The following is a 20,268-nucleotide window of genomic DNA, read 5'->3' on the forward strand; positions in this document are numbered from 1 at the left end:
TGCTCTGGGTTGCTCTGGTTGGCTTTTTCTTGATAGGTGGCATCTTTGGGGGGTTCTGTCTTGGATATTGGCGGTTGTCGGGTATTATTTCCATGGTTCTTTGTTTTGTTTGTTGTCTAGGCCCGGGGTCTCTGTTGAGCACTAAGTCTTTGAATTCCTTCGCTAGGAGGCTGACGCCATGTTTATTGAGGTGTTTGTCATCATATAGGTGACGCTTATCTATGGAGGGGTGTTGTGCCAGGGTGATGCCTGGTGTTTGTCTGATTCTGGTCGCCAGCTCTTTGTTGATCCCCATGATGGTAGCTTCAGAGATGTCTTCTGGTGGAGCAGAGATGACAGGATGATACTACTGTCTGGGAACTGTTGCTTTGCTTTCTCTGCTAGTTGGACCAGTTGGCCCGCTGTCTGTTGGGGCTGGTCAGAGAGATCTTCTGTGCCTGTGTGTATGACAATGTGTTTCGGGGTAGTGAAGAAAGGCTTGCAGATAATGGTATTGGCTTTTTCAATGGTTGGGCTGTGGATTTTCTTGACTCTTTGCCGTGGGAAGAGCTTTCTTGTATTAATGTACTTGCCATTGGAGTCTATGATCAGGACTATATCTGGGTTTGAGGTTCTCGTTGTTTGGGTTCTCTCTGGCTCTATGTCTGGGGTGATGGGCATTTCTGGACTTTCTTGTGATGTGTGAGGCTATTTCTGGCTTATTGATACCTTGATCAGAGACTGTTGTGTTTTCCTCCCCCTCTTCCTTAGATCTTATCTCTTGTGTCTGTAGTTTCAGGCCTGATAACTCTTCCTTTAGTTCTGTGATTTCTTGTAGGCACTGCGTCATTTTATCCCACAGCTTGACATTCTCTTGCTGGCAGGCTGGCTATCTCTTTTCTCAGATTTGTGTTTTCCTGGATAGTTTGTGAGTGGCTTTTGTGTCGCCATTTGTGCTGGACAGTTCGTTGACATTACAGTTTCTGTTATAATTGTGTTTATAGATAGTAAAATCTCTCTCCAGCCGGGATACAGTCTCTGTGAGGGACTCTACTGAGAGGTGTGAGGAGTCGGGGGAGGGCTTGTGTACTGGCAGTGTTGGGGGATGTCACGGGTAATTCACCTGAGTCAGTGGGTGGTCCTGTGTCTGTGCCTCTTTTTAGTTGTGCCTGATTCTTGATTTCTGGGAATTTTTCTATATATTGGTGAAGCCTATCTTCTCTTCCTTGAATCATTAAAGTCCCATTAGTAAAAATCGATGTTGTGAGAATCACTTCGCCGGCCCCTTGTGGTTTTTTTATTCTGATTGTTATTTTGCCTGTATCCGCCTCTTCTGTTGTTGTACTCTTTGTAGCAGTCACATATTGCATGCTGCCAGGCTCTTATATAATCGGTGTGCATAATGAGGTTAGTCATTCTTTGGTTTGATGTGTAATCAGCAAACAGGGTCTCAGCATGGGCTTTGAGGAGATCTTTCTTTGCATTTTTCTTTTCATTGGCACTCATGTTATCAGGGTATGTATATCTATAATACATAGTGTCATACACTATGTATTATAGATATATATAGTCCTAGGAGCCCTGACAGTGTCATACACTAGGTATTATATATATATATAGTCCTAGGAGCCCTGACAGTGTCATACACTATGTATTATAGATATATATAGTCCTAGGAGTCCTGACAGTGTCATACACTATGTATTATAGATATATATAGTCCTAGGAGCCCTGACAGTGTCATACGCTATGTATTATAGATATATATAGTCCTAGGAGTCCTGACAGTGTCATACGCTATGTATTATAGATATATATAGTCCTAGGAGTCCTGACAGTGTCATACACTATGTATTATAGATATATATATATAGTCCTAGGAGCCCTGACAGTGTCATACACTATGTATTATAGATATATATATAGTCCTAGGAGCCCTGACAGTGTCATACACTATGTATTATAGATATATATAGTCCTAGGAGTCCTGACAGTGTCATACACTATGTATTATAGATATATATATAGTCCTAGGAGCCCTGACAGTGTCATACACTATGTATTATAGATATATATATATAGTCCTAGGAGCCCTGACAGTGTCATACACTATGTATTATAGATATATATAGTCTTAGGAGTCCTAACAGTGTCATACACTATGTATTATAGATATATATATAGTCCTAGGAGCCCTGACAGTGTCATACACTATGTATTATAGATATATATATAGTCCTAGGAGCCCTGACAGTGTCATACACTATGTATTATAGATATATATAGTCCTAGGAGCCCTGACAGTGTCATACACTATGTATTATAGATATATATATAGTCCTAGGAGCCCTGACAGTGTCATACACTATGTATTATAGATATATATATAGTCCTAGGAGCCCTGACAGTGTCATACACTATGTATTATAGATATATATAGTCCTAGGAGCCCTGACAGTGTCATACACTATGTATTATAGATATATATAGTCCTAGGAGCCCTGACAGTGTCATACACTATGTATTATAGATATATATAGTCCTAGGAGCCCTGACAGTGTCATACACTATGTATTATAGATATATATATAGTCCTAGGAGCCCTGACAGTGTCATACACTATGTATTATAGATATATATAGTCCTAGAGTCCTGACAGTGTCATACACTATGTATTATAGATATATATATAGCCCTAGGAGCCCTGACAGTGTCATACACTATGTATTATAGATATATATAGTCCTAGGAGCCCTGACAGTGTCATACACTATGTATTATAGATATATATAGTCCTAGGAGCCCTGACAGTGTCATACACTATGTATTATAGATATATATAGTCCTAGGAGCCCTGACAGTGTCATACACTATGTATTATAGATATATATAGTCCTAGGAGTCCTGACAGTGTCATACACTATGTATTATAGATATATATATAGTCCTAGGAGCCCTGACAGTGTCATACGCTATGTATTATAGATATATATAGTCCTAGGAGCCCTGACAGTGTCATACACTATGTATTATAGATATATATATAGTCCTAGTAGTCCTGACAGTGTCATACGCTATGTATTATAGATATATATATATATATAGTCCTAGGAGTCCTGACAGTGTCATACACTATGTATTATAGATATATATAGTGCTAGGAGCCCTGACAGTGTCATACACTATGTATTATAGATATATATAGTGCTAGGAGCCCTGACAGTGTCATACACTATGTATTATAGATATATATAGTCCTAGGAGCCCTGACAGTGTCATACACTATGTATTATAGATATATATAGTCCTAGGAGCCCTGACAGTGTCATACACTATGTATTATAGATATATATAGTCCTAGGAGCCCTAACAGTGTCATACACTATGTATTATAGATATATATAGTGCTAGGAGTCCTGACAGTGTCATACGCTATGTATTATAGATATATATATATATATAGTCCTAGGAGCCCTGACAGTGTCATACACTATGTATTATAGATATATATAGTGCTAGGAGTCCTGACAGTGTCATACACTATGTATTATAGATATATATAGTCCTAGGAGCCCTGACAGTGTCAAAATCAAATCAAAAAATCAAATCAAAAAATGCTTTATTGGCACGTCCGAATAGGTATTTGGCATTGCCAAAGCTAGTAAAGTGTGTGTGGGGGGGGGAGTTGGGTTGGGTGGGTGGTGGGTATGGGGGGGGGTTTGGGTTATAACAGTCCATGGAGTCTCATCTTCCTCTTCGTTGGTGACTGCTATATGGGGGGGGGGTTGGAGGTGGGGTGGGGCAGGGCGGTTGGTTTGGGGTATAACAGTCCGTGGAGTCTCGTCTTCCTCTTCGTTGGTGACTGCTATATGGGGAGGTGGGGGTGGGCGGGGCGGGTGTTTTGGGATAAATATAACAGTCCATGGAGTCTCATCTTCCTCTTGTTGGTGACAGCTGGACACGTATTGGGCAGCGATCTCCACAGTGGCCTCTTCTTCTCCCAGTAGGATGTAGAGTTTTCCTCTTCTCCCAGTCTGGGATGTGGGCAGAGAGTCTTTGGTAGTAGACGGCCCTCACAGCTGAGTATTTGGTGCAGTGTAGCAGGAAGTGGGTCTGGTCTTCTAGGACCCCCTGGTCACAGTGCTGGCACAGTCTCTTCTCCCGTGGCTTGTACGTCTGCCTGTATCGCCCCGTCTCTATCTCTAGGTTGTGGGCGCTCAGTCTGTATCGGCTCAGGGTCTGTCTGTGCTTGGGGTGGCGTATTCTCTCCAGGTAGGTGGCCATGGTGTAGTCCCTTTGTAGGGATTGGTACACATTGGTGAGTTTCTTGGAGTTATTTATTTCGTTTCTCCATTCTTCAATGTACCGCTCTCTGTTTGCCTCTGTGGTCGCCTTTATTTCGGCCTTGGTTATCATCTGTTGGAGTTTTTGGTTTGGTGGTTGGCTGCTGTTTGGTTGGTGAATGTCTGGTTTGCTCCGGTGGCTTAGCCAGGCTTGGTGGTGGTAGGAGTCGCTCCCCTGGATGTGTGCCTGGAAAGCTAGCGCCCTCTTCTGTATGGTGAGCCATAGGGGGAGTCTGCCTAGCTCTGCCCTGCAGGCCATGTTGGTGGTGTTGCGATGGACATGGAGCAGGTATTTGCAGAACTCCAGGTGGAAGTTCTCTGTTGGCTGGAATCCCACTTTGACTGGTCTGGGTAGGTGGCTGGGCCCCAAACTTCACTGCCATAGAGAAGGATCGGGGTGATGACTGCGTCAAATATCTTCAGCCAGACCCTCACCGGTGGTTTGAGGTGGTACAGTTGTCTTCTGATGGCGTAGAAGGTTCTGCAGGCTTTTGCTTTCAGGGTTTCTATTGCTGCTTTGAAGCTTCCTGATTGGCTGAGCTCCAGCCCCAGGTAGGTGTAGCTGTTGGTTTTCTCCAGTGTGGAGCCGTTCAGTGTGAATTGTGGGGTGGTGGAGGCTTTATTGTGGCCCTTCTTCTGAAATACCATGATTTTGGTCTTCTTCTGGTTGATGGGTAGGGCCCATGTGGTGCTGAATTTTTCCAGCACTGACAGGCTTTCTTGGAGGTCTTTCTCGTGTCATACACTATGTATTATAGATATATATATAGTCCTAGGAGCCCTGACAGTGTCATACACTATGTATTATAGATATATATAGTCCTAGGAGTCCTGACAGTGTCATACACTATGTATTATAGATACATATAGTCCTAGGAGCCCTGACAGTGTCATACACTATGTATTATAGATATATATAGTCCCATGAGCTGCACTATGGTGAGGCCCGCTCCCTCTCTCCTTACAGATTGGGGTGGGGGATAGGGATATGCTTCTGTAGAGTTCTCTCACTGCACTTTATCAGCACTGGTCCCAGTTATAACCCAAGTGGTTGGGGGGGGGGGGGGGGGGTTGGGGTCACTGACTGACTTTGGACTAGGCTCCTCCTTCTTTCACAATCCTATGACAGTAAATGAACCTCTAATAATAAGATGACAGTAGAATATAATTTAGAATAATTTGTTTTATTCTGAAGCCGGAGCTGGAAACTTCTCTCTGATTCCGACTCCCCCACCCTGGAGGACACCAGAGACATTCTGGCCAGAACACTTGAGGTCCTTTGTTCCTTGTGTAGATTTTGTGGCCATCTCCTTCAGTATATTGTTTCTGCATCAGCCCAAAGAAGTCTCCAAATTGTAAGGAGTCTCTGTAACCCCCAAGGGCATCAGGAGAAGACGCAACTGGAGGACCAGGGAAGTCTTTACGAGATTGTCTCTAGTGAGCGTCCTCGTTGTGTGTGCACCGGAAGAGTCACGACTCTGAAGACACAATGCTTACACCTCATCGAGGGTTGTCCTGTCTTCCAAGATGACCAGTTCTCATGAAACATTCTCTGCACCTGCTCCAGGCGTGAGGTCTATCTCAGAAGTGGCCCCTTAGATGCCTATCAAGCTGTGACCTACTGAACAGATACTTCCCGCACTTCTCACACCTGAAGATTTCGTATTGCTTAGGCCAATGAGTCTTCATATGGACCACAAGGGAGGACTTGGTGGAGAAGGTTCTGTCGCACTTGGAGCACCTCAGCAGTTTAAGTTTCACAGGAGCTTCTTGGGGAATGGACATGAAGGTGGTGGTGAAGACACGGTTCCCATTTTGAAATAATTTTTCCACGAGATGAATTCCTTGATGTGACACCAACTCCTCCATGGACACAAAACATTTCTGGCATTCAGAGCAAGAATGTTGAACGCTGATGTGGTCACTGGCCATAGTTTGTGTCCCTGGAGGATTGGGGTCGGAGAGGCTTGTGTCCTCCTTAACTTGAGTTGATGGATGATGATGTGGCTTCTCACCACCACATGGGACTGGAGTCTCCTTGGTACCAGGAGATGAACATTGCTGGGTCAGATCTTTGATTACATATATGCTGGCGTGTGTGGGATCATGTGAGATCAGGCCATCCTTCTCGCGAGTTGGGGCTCCATCTTGTGCTTTGGGCTTGAGGTTCCTGTTACCACATGGGACTGGTTTCTTTCTTCTATAAGGAGGTGACCTTTCTTCAGCGAGATCTTTCTTTGGATAGATGTTGGAGCGTGCCGGCGTTCTTCTGTTTTGTGGGACTGGGTCATCCTTAACATGAGAAGGTTGATATTGTTGTGTAACTTCTTGGTCTTGTCTTCCACCAGAGAAGCTCGGCTCCTCCTTCACATAAGTAACAGGATATCGCTGTCTATGACTATCCATGGACGTGTAAAGGTTTGGGCCTGTGAGATATCCACCATGACATGAGACTGGTTCTTCCTTAATGTTAGTAGGAGGACAATCTGCAAGTGTGAAGACTTTGGACTTTAAACGTCCTTCATGTTCTTCCTCCTTCACCAACCCTAGTGGATATTTAGGTAAACCTGGTGGAAAGAAGAGAAGAAAGTCAGATATTTTGAAGGCCTCAGGTTCCTACTATATGGTGTGGTCATCCAATGTCTCTTACCTGGTGATGTGGGGGTCAGATGATGGGGGGGGATCTAGGGGCCCCTCCATACTGCTCTCTACCATCACTCCTCTTACCTGGTGATGTGGGGGTCAGATGATGGGGGGGGATCTAGGGGCCCCTCCATACTGCTCTCTACCATCTCTCCTCTTACCCGGTGATGTGGGGGTCAGATGATGGGGGGGGGGGATCTAGGGCCCCTCCATACTGCTCTCTACCATCTCTCCTCTTACCTGGTGATGTGGGGGTCAGATGATGGGGGGGGGGGATCTAGGGGCCCCTCCATACTGCTCTCTACCATCTCTCCTCTTACCTGGTGATGTGGGGGGTCTGGTGGTCGTCCATCATCACCTCCTTGTACAGATCCTTGTGTCCTTCTAAATACTCCCACTCCTCCATGGAGAAATAGACGGTGACATCCTGACACCTTATAGGAACCTGACAACACAAGGATACTGTAATGCTCTGGACATATAGCGTTGTTCTATAGGGTCTTGCAGTCCTCACCTCTTTGGTCAGCAGACTTATGATCTTCTTGGTGACTTCGAGGATCTCTTCTTATTCTGCGGCTCTTGTGTAATGTGATTGTCCGCCTGCGTCCTGGACGTTCCTTCTACAACCTGAGCTCTGGTACTCGCCGCTCTACTGCTGGGCTTCTTCACTAGGAAATAGTCCTATATAAAGGGAGAATAGTAAATATAAGGGGGGACCCCGGGACCCCTCTACTCCAGCCTCGGACACCCCTCCCCAGACAGCTGCATTTACTGAAGCAGAAGACCTCAGGACATTTGGGCCTCACCTCTCCGGTCAGTAAGAAGATGATCTCCAGGGTGAGGTTTAGGACCTGGTCGCTCAGAGGGCTCGGGTTCTTCTCCATGTCCAGGTCTGGTCACCAATTCTCTGTAATGAGAGGTTTCAGTGCGTTGTATTAGAGGTGTCCGGCTTGTGGGGGAAGATAATGGGGACATGTGGTATAGAATGATGGAATGTATATCAGGCCGAATGAGAAGATAAGATGAGATAATCCTGCACTAGTCCCACCCTGGAGATCCTCAGTGTTACAGATAATACAGTGATAGATTACAGGACAGACACAGAGCAGATAGAAGATCCCGGGAGTCCGAGCAGCTGCAGGAGAAGACTCCGGAGCATGTAGTCCTGTGTGCGGAGTGTCTGCGCTCGGCCTGGTGTAGATTATACAGCCTGACCGCGGGGGGGTGGGGGGGTGTGTGGGGGGGTCTCCGATAGCTCCTTCTCACACTTGGGGTGAAGCAGTCGGTCACTGACAGGGACTGCCCGGTGCTATCACGTCTCATACATGGGGTGGGATTTGTTCTCCAGCATGGAGGTCACCATGGACAGTGTCCTTCTGTCACCCCCCACCTGTACTGGGTCCAGGGGGCCCTGAGGAGAGAGCCGGCCCTTCTAACCAGCCTGACAAGTCTATTCCTATCCCTGGCTGGTATACAGCGCCCCCAGCAGGCCACACCAGAGAGATGGAAAAGGCCCTAAGAAGTGGCCCCCGGACCCAAAGGACCTAAGAAGTGGTCCCCAGACCCCACAGGCCCTAAAAAGTGGCCCCTGGACCCCACAGGCCCTAAGAAGTGGTCCCTGGACCACACAAGTCCTAAGAAGTGTCCCCTGGACTCCGAAGGCCCTCAGGCCTCCTGAGCAGGTAGAGTCTGCTGTGGCCCTTTCTGTGCAGCGCCTCCAGGTGATCGGCCCAGTCTAGTTTATTATTGAGGAGCACGCCCAGGTACTTATAGGTCCTGACTATCTCCATACATGTCCCCTGGATCTCCACCGGGGTCGGAGCACTCCTCCGTTTCCCAAAGTCCTCCACCATCTCCTTGGTCTTCCCAGCATTAATCCTGAGCTGGTTCTGCTGACCCCAGTCCACACAGTCCCGGTATAAGTCTCTGTACTCGCTGTCGCCCCCGTCTGTGGTAAGGCCCGACTATAGCAGAGACACCGGAGGACTTCTGTAAGTAACAGCTGGAGGAGTTGTGCCTAAAGTCAGCCGTTGTACAGTGTGAGCAGGGGCGAGAGCTGGAGCTTGTGGTGCCCCCGTACTACAGATCACAGTGTCAGACACACAGTCCCGGGCTCTCACATACTGGGGGGCGGGGTGTCAGGTAGTCTAGGATCCAGTAGGACCGGTGATGGTCCCTCCACCAAGGTGCAGTTTCTCCCTCAGTAGTCCTGGGCTCTCACATACTGAGGGCGGGGTGTCAGCTAGTCTAGGATCCAGTAGGACCGGTGATGGTCCCTCCACCAAGGTGCAGCTTCTCCCTCAGTAGTCCCGGGCTCTCACATACTGAGGGCGGGGGTGTCAGGTAGTCCAGGATCCAGTAGGACCGGTGATGGTCCCTCCACCAAGGTGCAGCTTCTCCCTCAGTAGTCCTGGGCTCTCACATACTGAGGGCGGGGTGTCAGGTAGTCTAGGATCCAGTAGGACCGGTGATGGTCCCTCCACCAAGGTGCAGTTTCTCCCTCAGTAGTCCTGGGCTCTCACATACTGAGGGCGGGGGTGTCAGCTAGTCTAGGATCCAGTAGGACCGGTGATGGTCCCTCCACCAAGGTGCAGCTTCTCCCTCAGTAGTCCTGGGCTCTCACATACTGAGGGCGGGGTGTCAGGTAGTCTAGGATCCAGTAGGACAGGTGATGGTCCCTCCACCAAGGTCCAGCTTGGTCCCTCAGTAGTCCCGGGCTCTCACATACTGAGGGCGGCGGGGTGACAGGTAGTCTAGGATCCAGTAGGACCGGTGATGGTCCCTCCAAGGTGCAGCTTCTCCCTCAGTAGTCCCGGGCTCTCACATACTGAGGGCGGGGGTGTCAGGTAGTCTAGGATCCAGTAGGACAGGTGATGGTCCCTCCACCAAGGTCCAGCTTGTAGTCCTGGGCTCACATACTGAGGGCGGGGTGTCAGGTAGTCCAGGATCCAGTAGGACCGGTGATGGTCCCTCCACCAAGGTCCAGCTTCTCCTCAGTAGTCCTGGGCTCTCACATACTGAGGGCGGGGTGTCAGCTAGTCTAGGATCCAGTAGGGACAGGTGATGGTCCCTCCACCAAGGTTCAGCTTCTCCCTCAGTAGTCCTGGGCTCTCACATACTGAGGGCGGGGTGTCAGCTAGTCTAGGATCCAGTAGGACAGGTGATGGTCCCTCCACCAAGGTTCAGCTTCTCCCCTCAGTAGTCCTGGGCTCTCACATACTGAGGGCGGGGTGTCAGGTAGTCCAGGATCCAGTAGGACCGGTGATGGTCCCTCCACAAGGTTCAGCTTCTCCCTCAGTAGTCCTGGGCTCTCACATACTGAGGGCGGGGTGTCAGGTAGTCCAGGATCCAGTAGGACCGGTGATGGTCCCTCCACCAAGGTGCAGTTTCTCCCTCAGTAGTCCTGGGCTCTCACATACTGAGGGCGGGGTGTCAGGTAGTCCAGGATCCAGTAGGACCGGTGATGGTCCCTCCACCAAGGTGCAGTTTCTCCCTCAGTAGTCCTGGGCTCTCACATACTGAGGGCGGGGTGTCAGCTAGTCTAGGATCCAGTAGGACAGGTGATGGTCCCTCCACCAAGGTTCAGCTTCTCCCTCAGTAGTCCTGGGCTCTCACATACTGAGGGCGGGGTGTCAGCTAGTCTAGGATCCAGTAGGACAGGTGATGGTCCCTCCACCAAGGTTCAGCTTCTCCCTCAGTAGTCCTGGGCTCTCACATACTGAGGGCGGGGTGTCAGGTAGTCCAGGATCCAGTAGGACCGGTGATGGTCCCTCCACCAAGGTTCAGCTTCTCCCTCAGTAGTCCTGGGCTCTCACATACTGAGGGCGGGGTGTCAGGTAGTCCAGGATCCAGTAGGACAGGTGATGGTCCCTCCACCAAGGTTCAGCTTCTCCCTCAGTAGTCCTGGGCTCTCACATACTGAGGGCGGGGTGTCAGGTAGTCCAGGATCCAGTAGGACAGGTGATGGTCCCTCCACCAAGGTCCAGCTTCTCCCTCAGTAGTCCTGGGCTCTCACATACTGAGGGCGGGGTGTCAGGTAGTCTAGGATCCAGTAGGACAGGTGATGGTCCCTCCACCAAGGTCCAGCTTCTCCCTCAGTAGTCCTGGGCTCTCACATACTGAGGGCGGGGTGTCAGGTAGTCCAGGATCCAGTAGGACAGGTGATGGTCCCTCCACCAAGGTGCAGCTTCTCCCTCAGTAGTCCCGGGCTCTCACATACTGAGGGCGGGGTGTCAGCTAGTCTAGGATCCAGTAGGACAGGTGATGGTCCCTCCACCAAGGTTCAGCTTCTCCCTCAGTAGTCCTGGGCTCTCACATACTGAGGGCGGGGTGTCAGGTAGTCTAGGATCCAGTAGGACAGGTGATGGTCCCTCCACCAAGGCCCAGCTTCTCCCTCAGTAGTCCCGGGCTCTCACATACTGAGGGCGGGGTGTCAGGTAGTCTAGGATCCAGTAGGACAGGTGATGGTCCCTCCACCAAGGTGCAGCTTCTCCCTCAGTAGTCCCGGGCTCTCACATACTGAGGGCGGGGTGTCAGGTAGTCCAGGACCGGTGCAGTTTCTCCCTCAGTAGTCCTGGGCTCTCACATACTGAGGGCGGGGTGTCAGCTAGTCTAGGATCCAGTAGGACAGGTGATGGTCCCTCCACCAAGGTTCAGCTTCTCCCTCAGTAGTCCTGGGCTCTCACATACTGAGGGCGGGGTGTCAGGTAGTCCAGGATCCAGTAGGACAGGTGATGGTCCCTCCACCAAGGTTCAGCTTCTCCCTCAGTAGTCCTGGGCTCTCACATACTGAGGGCGGGGTGTCAGGTAGTCCAGGATCCAGTAGGACAGGTGATGGTCCCTACACCAAGGTCCAGCTTCTCCCTCAGTAGTCCTGGGCTCTCACATACTGAGGGCGGGGTGTCAGGTAGTCCAGGATCCAGTAGGACAGGTGATGGTCCCTCCACCAAGGTGCAGCTTCTCCCTCAGTAGTCCCGGGCTCTCACATACTGAGGGCGGGGTGTCAGCTAGTCTAGGATCCAGTAGGACAGGTGATGGTCCCTCCACCAAGGTTCAGCTTCTCCCTCAGTAGTCCTGGGCTCTCACATACTGAGGGCGGGGTGTCAGGTAGTCCAGGATCCAGTAGGACAGGTGATGGTCCCTCCACCAAGGTTCAGCTTCTCCCTCAGTAGTCCTGGGCTCTCACATACTGAGGGCGGGGTGTCAGGTAGTCCAGGATCCAGTAGGACAGGTGATGGTCCCTACACCAAGGTCCAGCTTCTCCCTCAGTAGTCCTGGGCTCTCACATACTGAGGGCGGGGTGTCAGGTAGTCCAGGATCCAGTAGGACAGGTGATGGTCCCTCCACCAAGGTGCAGCTTCTCCCTCAGTAGTCCCGGGCTCTCACATACTGAGGGCGGGGTGTCAGGTAGTCTAGGGTCCAGTAGGACCGGTGATGGTCCCTCCACCAAGGTGCAGTTTCTCCCTCAGTAGTCCCGGGCTCTCACATACTGAGGGCGGGGTGTCAGGTAGTCTAGGATCCAGTAGGACCGTTGATGGTCCCTCCACCAAGGTTCAGCTTCTCCCTCAGTAGTCCCGGGCTCTCACATACTGAGGGCGGGGTGTCAGGTAGTCTAGGATCCAGTAGGACAGGTGATGGTCCCTCCACCAAGGTCCAGCTTCTCCCTCAGTAGTCCCGGGCTCTCACATACTGAGGGCGGGGTGTCAGGTAGTCTAGGGTCCAGTAGGACCGGTGATGGTCCCTCCACCAAGGTGCAGCTTCTCCCTCAGTAGTCCCGGGCTCTCACATACTGAGGGCGGGGTGTCAGGTAGTCTAGGATCCAGTAGGACCGGTGATGGTCCCTCCACCAAGGTTCAGCTTCTCCCTCAGTAGTCCCGGGCTCTCACATACTGAGGGCGGGGTGTCAGGTAGTCTAGGGTCCAGTAGGACCGGTGATGGTCCCTCCACCAAGGTGCAGCTTCTCCCTCAGTAGTCCTGGCTGATGGTGGTAAAAGCTCCGGAGAAATCACAGGACATTATTCTCACAGTGTTCCCGGGATTCTCCAGGTGAGAGAGATCTATGAAGAAGGTGGATGATGGCGGCATCTACCCCAATGCCCGGCCGATAGGCAAACTGGAGGGGGTGCAGAGCGGAGCTCACTAGGGGTAATACTCTTATATAGCATGTATACACAGGATAATACACAGTATACAGCTACAATGATATCACTGATGAGGAATATACCAGTCATATATAAGACATAGGATATATCACACATGATGTAACATTAGAAGGGGATGTCTGATCAGCAGGGTGTATATATAGAATACATAGGGTATATAGGTGTCACTGACATGGTCAGCAGGCTAGATTATATCACATGTATATATAGTGAGCAGGTGACCGGCAGAGTGCTGGAGTCTATATATACTGTATACACTATAGATACGCCATGTATTATATATACTGTATACACTATAGCTGTACTATCCTATTAATATTATAAAGGTGAATGTTTGTGAGTTTGTGTGTTTGGATGTTTGTTCCTCAATCACAGCCAAACGGCTGAATGGATTTTGGGAAATTTCACAAACACCTACATATTTCCCACGAAAGTCGAATAGGCTTCTTTAAATGTGGGTCATTCACCCCAAATCACCACCGTCACCCTCCAAACACCCCTCCGGGCTCGGCTATAGAAGATGGCATTATGCCAGCGCTGCTCTGTCCACGCTCCTCCTATTGGTGCAGGGCAGGCTGTGGGCGGGCTATAGAGCCAGGGCTGTGGCAGAGATGAGGGGACATGAGACTGGGGGGCAGAGATGGGGGGGGGACATGAATCTGGGGGCAGAGATGAGGGGACATGAGACTGGGGGGCAGAGATGGAGAGGGGGGGGAAGAAACTGGGGCCAGATAAAGTGAACTGGGGGCAGAGATGGAGGGGACATGAATCTGGGGGCAGAGATGGGGGGGGGGGAAGAAACTGGGGCCAGATAAAGTGAACTGGGGGCAGAGATGGAGGGGACATGAATCTGGGGGCAGAGATGGAGGGGGGACATGAATCTGGGGACAGAGATGGAGGGGGGACATGAATCTGGGGACAGAGATGGAGGGGGGACATGAATCTGGGGACAGAGATGGAGGGGGGACATGAATCTGGGGACAGAGATGGAGGGGGGACATGAATCTGGGGACAGAGATGGAGGGGGGACATGAATCTGGGGGCAGAGATGGAGGGGGGACATGAATCTGGGGACAGAGATGGAGGGGGGACATGAATCTGGGGACAGAGATGGAGGGGGGACATGAATCTGGGGACAGAGATGGAGGGGGGACATGAATCTGGGGACAGAGATGGAGAGGACATGAATCTGGGGGCAGAGATGGAGAGAACATGAATCTGGGGGCAGAGATGGAGAGGACATGAATCTGGGGGCAGAGATGGGGGACATGAATCTGGGGGCAGAGATGGAAGGGACATGAATCTGGGGGCAGAGATGGAAGGGACATGAATCTGGGGGCAGAGATGGAAGGGACATGAATCTGGGGGCAGAGATGGGGGACATGAATCTGGGGGCAGAGATGGAGGGACATGAATCTGGGGGCAGAGATGGAGGGACATGAATCTGGGGGCAGAGATGGAGGGACATGAATCTGGGGGCAGAGATGGAGGGACATGAATCTGGGGGCAGAGATGGAGGGACATGAATCTGGGGGCAGAGATGGAGGGACATGAATCTGGGGGCAGAGATGGAGGGACATGAATCTGGGGGCAGAGATGGAGGGACATGAATCTGGGGGCAGAGATGGAGGGACATGAATCTGGGGGCAGAGATGGAGGGACATGAATCTGGGGGCAGAGATGGAGGGGACATGAATCTGGGGGCAGAGATGGGGGACATGAATCTGGGGGCAGAGATGGGGGACATGAATCTGGGGGCAGAGATGGAGGGGACATGAATCTGGGGGCAGAGATGGGGGACATGAATCTGGGGGCAGAGATGGGGGACATGAATCTGGGGGCAGAGATGGGGGACATGAATCTGGGGGCAGAGATGGAGGGACATGAATCTGGGGGCAGAGATGGAGGGACATGAATCTGGGGGCAGAGATGGAGGGACATGAATCTGGGGGCAGAGATGGAGGGACATGAATCTGGGGGCAGAGATGGAGGGACATGAATCTGGGGGCAGAGATGGAGGGACATGAATCTGGGGGCAGAGATGGGGGACATGAATCTGGGGGCAGAGATGGAGGGACATGAATCTGGGGGCAGAGATGGAGGGGACATGAATCTGGGGGCAGAGATGGAGGGACATGAATCTGGGGGCAGAGATGGAGGGAACATGAATCTGGGGGCAGAGATGGGGAGACATGAATCTGGGGGCAGAGATGGAGGGACATGAATCTGGGGGCAGAGATGGAGGGACATGAATCTGGGGGCAGAGATGGAGGGACATGAATCTGGGGGCAGAGATAGAGGGACATGAATCTGGGGGCAGAGATGGAGGGACATGAATCTGGGGGCAGAGATGGAGGGACATGAATCTGGGGGCAGAGATGGAGGGACATGAATCTGGGGGCAGAGATGGAGGGACATGAATCTGGGGGCAGAGATGGAGGGACATGAATCTGGGGGCAGAGATGGAGGGACATGAATCTGGGGGCAGAGATGGGGGACATGAATCTGGGGGCAGAGATGGAGGGACATGAATCTGGGGGCAGAGATGGAGGGGACATGAATCTGGGGGCAGAGATGGAGGGACATGAATCTGGGGGCAGAGATGGAGGGAACATGAATCTGGGGGCAGAGATGGGGAGACATGAATCTGGGGGCAGAGATGGAGGGACATGAATCTGGGGGCAGAGATGGAGGGACATGAATCTGGGGGCAGAGATGGAGGGACATGAATCTGGGGGCAGAGATAGAGGGACATGAATCTGGGGGCAGAGATGGAGGGACATGAATCTGGGGGCAGAGATGGAGGGACATGAATCTGGGGGCAGAGATGGAGGGACATGAATCTGGGGGCAGAGATGGAGGGACATGAATCTGGGGGCAGAGATGGAGGGACATGAATCTGGGGGCAGAGATGGGGAGACATGAATCTGGGGGCAGAGATGGAGGGACATGAATCTGGGGGCAGAGATGGAGGGACATGAATCTGGGGGCAGAGATGGAGGGACATGAATCTGGGGGCAGAGATGGAGGGACATGAATCTGGGGGCAGAGATAGAGGGACATGAATCTGGGGGCAGAGATGGAGGGACATGAATCTGGGGGCAGAGATGGAGGGACATGAATCTGGGGGCAGAGATGGAGGGACATGAATCTGGGGGCAGAGATGGAGGGACATGAATCTGGGGGCAGAGATGGAGGGACATGAATCTGGGGGCAGAGATGGAGGGACATGAATCTGGGGGCAGAGATGGAGGGACATGAATCTGGGGGCAGAGATGGAGGGACATGAATCTGGGGGCAGAGATGGAGGGACATGAATCTGGGGGCAGAGATGGAGGGACATGAATCTGGGGGCAGAGATGGGGGACATGAATCTGGGGGCAGAGATGGAGAGGACATGAATCTGGGGGCAGAGATGGGGAGACATGAATCTGGGGGCAGAGATGGAGGGACATGAATCTGGGGGCAGAGATGGAGGGACATGAATCTGGGGGCAGAGATAGAGGGACATGAATCTGGGGGCAGAGATGGAGGGACATGAATCTGGGGGCAGAGATGGAGGGACATGAATCTGGGGGCAGAGATGGAGGGACATGAATCTGGGGGCAGAGATGGAGGGACATGAATCTGGGGGCAGAGATGGAGGGACATGAATCTGGGGGCAGAGATGGAGGGACATGAATCTGGGGGCAGAGATGGAGGGAACATGAATCTGGGGGCAGAGATGGAGGGAACATGAATCTGGGGGCAGAGATGGAGGGAACATGAATCTGGGGGCAGAGATGGAGGGACATGAATCTGGGGGCAGAGATGGAGGGACATGAATCTGGGGGCAGAGATGGAGGGACATGAATCTGGGGGCAGAGATGGAGGGACATGAATCTGGGGGCAGAGATGGAGGGACATGAATCTGGGGGCAGAGATGGAGGGACATGAATCTGGGGGCAGAGATGTGGGGACATGAATCTGGGGGCAGAGATGGAGGGACATGAATCTGGGGGCAGAGATGGAGGGACATGAATCTGGGGGCAGAGATGGAGGGACATGAATCTGGGGGCAGAGATGGAGGGACATGAATCTGGGGGCGGAGATGGAGGGACATGAATCTGGGGGCAGAGATGGAGGGACATGAATCTGGGGGCAGAGATGGAGGGACATGAATCTGGGGGCAGAGATGGAGGGACATGAATCTGGGGGCAGAGATGGAGGGACATGAATCTGGGGGCAGAGATGGAGGGACATGAATCTGGGGGCAGAGATGGAGGGACATGAATCTGGGGGCAGAGATGGAGGGACATGAATCTGGGGGCAGAGATGGAGGGACATGAATCTGGGGGCAGAGATGGAGGGACATGAATCTGGGGGCAGAGATGGAGGGACATGAATCTGGGGGCAGAGATGGAGGGACATGAATCTGGGGGCAGAGATGGAGGGACATGAATCTGGGGGCAGAGATGTGGGGACAAGAAATATAAGCAGCTCGGCACCACCGCCAAACTGCAGGCGAAGTCGTGGGTAACTGCTAGTGTATTATATAGATATACAGAGTACATATATATATATATATAGTGGGGCGGTGACTGGCAGAGTGCTGGGGTCCCGCTATATCCCCCAGGGCAGATCTGGAGGAGCCTCAGCACTCACTACAGGCACTGCTGCTGGTGTGAACACCCCCTAATAGACCAGTTTTGCATTTTGTGTCTCTGTCTTGCCTGTTTGAGCCCCCTCCCCCACACTATATATACATATATATATATATATATATATACATACACACAGTCATGGTCAGCAGGGTATACAATATATTATATAGATAGTGTAACCATATACTGGTATGAGTGACACGGTCAGTAGGGTATATAATATCACACACACGTATATATTATACAGTGTAGCCGTATATGAGCATTATAGTATACAGTGTCCTTACCCTCTAGGGAGCCGCAGCCTCTGTATATACAATCAGCAGGGTATACAGCACATCTATATATGCAGCAGCCTCTGTATATACAATCAGTAGGGTATACAGCACATATATATATGTAGCCGTATACAAGCATTATAGTATACAGTGTCCTTACCCTCTAGGGAGCCGCAGCCTCTGTATATACAATCAGCAGGGTATATAGCACATCTATATATATGTAGCCGTATACAAGCATTATAGTATACAGTGTCCTTACCTTCTAGGGAGCTGCAGCCTCTGTATATAGAGTGGATACGATCAGCAGGGTATATAGCACATCTATATATATGTAGCCGTATACAAGCATTATAGTATACAGTGTCCTTACCCTCTAGGGAGCCGCAGCCTCTGTATATACAATCAGCAGGGTATATAGCACATCTATATATATGTAGCCGTATACAAGCATTATAGTATACAGTGTCCTTACCTTCTAGGGAGCTGCAGCCTCTGTATATAGAGTGGATACGATCAGCAGGGTATATAGCACATCTATATATGCAGCAGCCTCCGTATATACAATCAGCAGGGTATACAGCACATATATACATGCAGCAGCCTCCGTATATACAATCAGCAGGGTATACAGCACATATATACATGCAGCAGCCTCTGTATACACTGGGTGCAGGAAGCCTGGGGGCTGTGCACGGCATTCTGGGAGATGAAGTCCTCGCCTACTGTCACATGACCTCAGGAGTCACATGGTGCGGCTGCCAGGAGGAGTTATTGTCAGAGCCCAGCTTTAACCCTTTGTGGCCTGCACCTCAGCTGTTCTTCACTATAGAGCAGGGGTTCTCAACCTTTCTAATGCCGTCACCCCGCAATACAGATCCTCATGTTGCGGTGACCCCATTCAGTTTGGAACAGGCGTCCATAATGGTGTGCGTTCCAGATGAATAGCGCTGCTGCAGACAGTAGCGCGGCTTCTGAGTGGCTAAAGCCATCGGACATATGTATTTAATGACGACATTACACATACCTCCCCACTTTAGAAGATTACAAAGAGGGACAGAATATGTGGCACGCTGTGCGACCGCGGCAAATTTAACTCCGCCCACTTTTATGTTGACTCCGCCCATTCTCATTCATTTTTCATGTGCTCCCACACAGTATAATCCTCCTACAGTCACCCGTACATTATACCCCCCTCCATCTGTCCCCCAGATTCATGTCCCCCCCATCTCTACCCCCAGATTCATGTCCCCCATCTCTGCCCCCAGATTCATGTCCCCCATCTCTGCCCCCAGATTCATGTCCCCTCCATCTCTGCCCCCAGATTCATGTCCCCCATCTCTGCCCCCAGATTCATGTCCCCCATCTCTGCCCCCAGATTCATGTCCCCTCCATCTCTGCCCCCAGATTCATGTCCCCCATCTCTGCCCCCAGATTCATGTCCCCTCCCCATCTCTGCCCCCAGATTCATGTCCCCCATCTCTGCCCCCAGATTCATGTCCCTCCATCTCTGCCCCCAGATTCATGTCCCCTCCCCATCTCTGCCCCCAGATTCATGTCCCCTCCATCTCTGCCCCCAGATTCATGTCCCTCCATCTCTGCCCCCAGATTCATGTCCTCTCCATCTCTGCCCCCAGATTCATGTCCCCCCCATCTCTGCCCCCAGATTCATGTCCCCCCCTCCATCTCTGCCCCCAGTTTCTTGTCCCCCCATCTCTGCCCCCAGATTCATATCCCCCATCTCTGCCCCCACATTCATGTCCCTCCATCTCTGCCCCCAGATTCATGTCCCCTCCATCTGTCCCCCAGATTCATGTCCCCCATCTCTGCCCCCAGATTCATGTCCCCCATCTCTGCCCCCAGATTCATGTCCCCCATCTCTGCCCCCAGATTCATGTCCCTCCATCTCTGCCCCCAGATTCATGTCCCCTCCCCATCTCTGCCCCCAGATTCATTGCCCCCACATTCATGTCCCTCCATCTCTGCCCCCAGATTCATGTCCCCCATCTCTGCCCCCAGATTCATGTCCCCCCTCCATCTCTGCCCCCAGATTCATGTCCCCTCCATCTCTGCCCCCAGATTCATGTCCCTCCATCTCTGCCCCCAGATTCATGTCCTCTCCATCTCTGCCCCCAGATTCATGTCCCCCCCATCTCTGCCCCCAGATTCATGTCCCCCCCTCCATCTCTGCCCCCAGTTTCTTGTCCCCCCATCTCTGCCC

At 51.3% G+C, this 20,268-nt stretch overlaps 1 protein-coding gene across 1 annotated transcript; it reads right to left on the reverse strand.

Moving 5' to 3' along the window:
• Window positions 1-5,517: 5,517 nt before the first annotated feature.
• On the reverse strand, window positions 5,518-6,988 carry LOC142187365 (uncharacterized). The gene is made up of 2 exons (XM_075261565.1): window positions 6,973-6,988; window positions 5,518-6,889 (listed from the first exon to the last, which is right to left on the reverse strand). The coding sequence occupies exon 2, from the start codon at window positions 6,726-6,728 to the stop codon at window positions 5,904-5,906; it is 825 nt and encodes a 274-aa protein (XP_075117666.1). The 5' UTR covers window positions 6,729-6,889; window positions 6,973-6,988; the 3' UTR covers window positions 5,518-5,903.
• Window positions 6,989-20,268: the final 13,280 nt, after the last annotated feature.

This window comes from Leptodactylus fuscus, unplaced genomic scaffold (genome assembly GCF_031893055.1).
Source record: "Leptodactylus fuscus isolate aLepFus1 unplaced genomic scaffold, aLepFus1.hap2 HAP2_SCAFFOLD_208, whole genome shotgun sequence".
NCBI classification, from domain to species: Eukaryota; Metazoa; Chordata; class Amphibia; order Anura; family Leptodactylidae; genus Leptodactylus; species Leptodactylus fuscus.

Excerpts from the sequence above, each read along its gene's own strand:
- LOC142187365 (XM_075261565.1), bottom strand. The coding sequence starts at position 6,728 with ATGGATAGTCATAGACAGCGATATCCTGTTACTTATGTGAAGGAGGAG.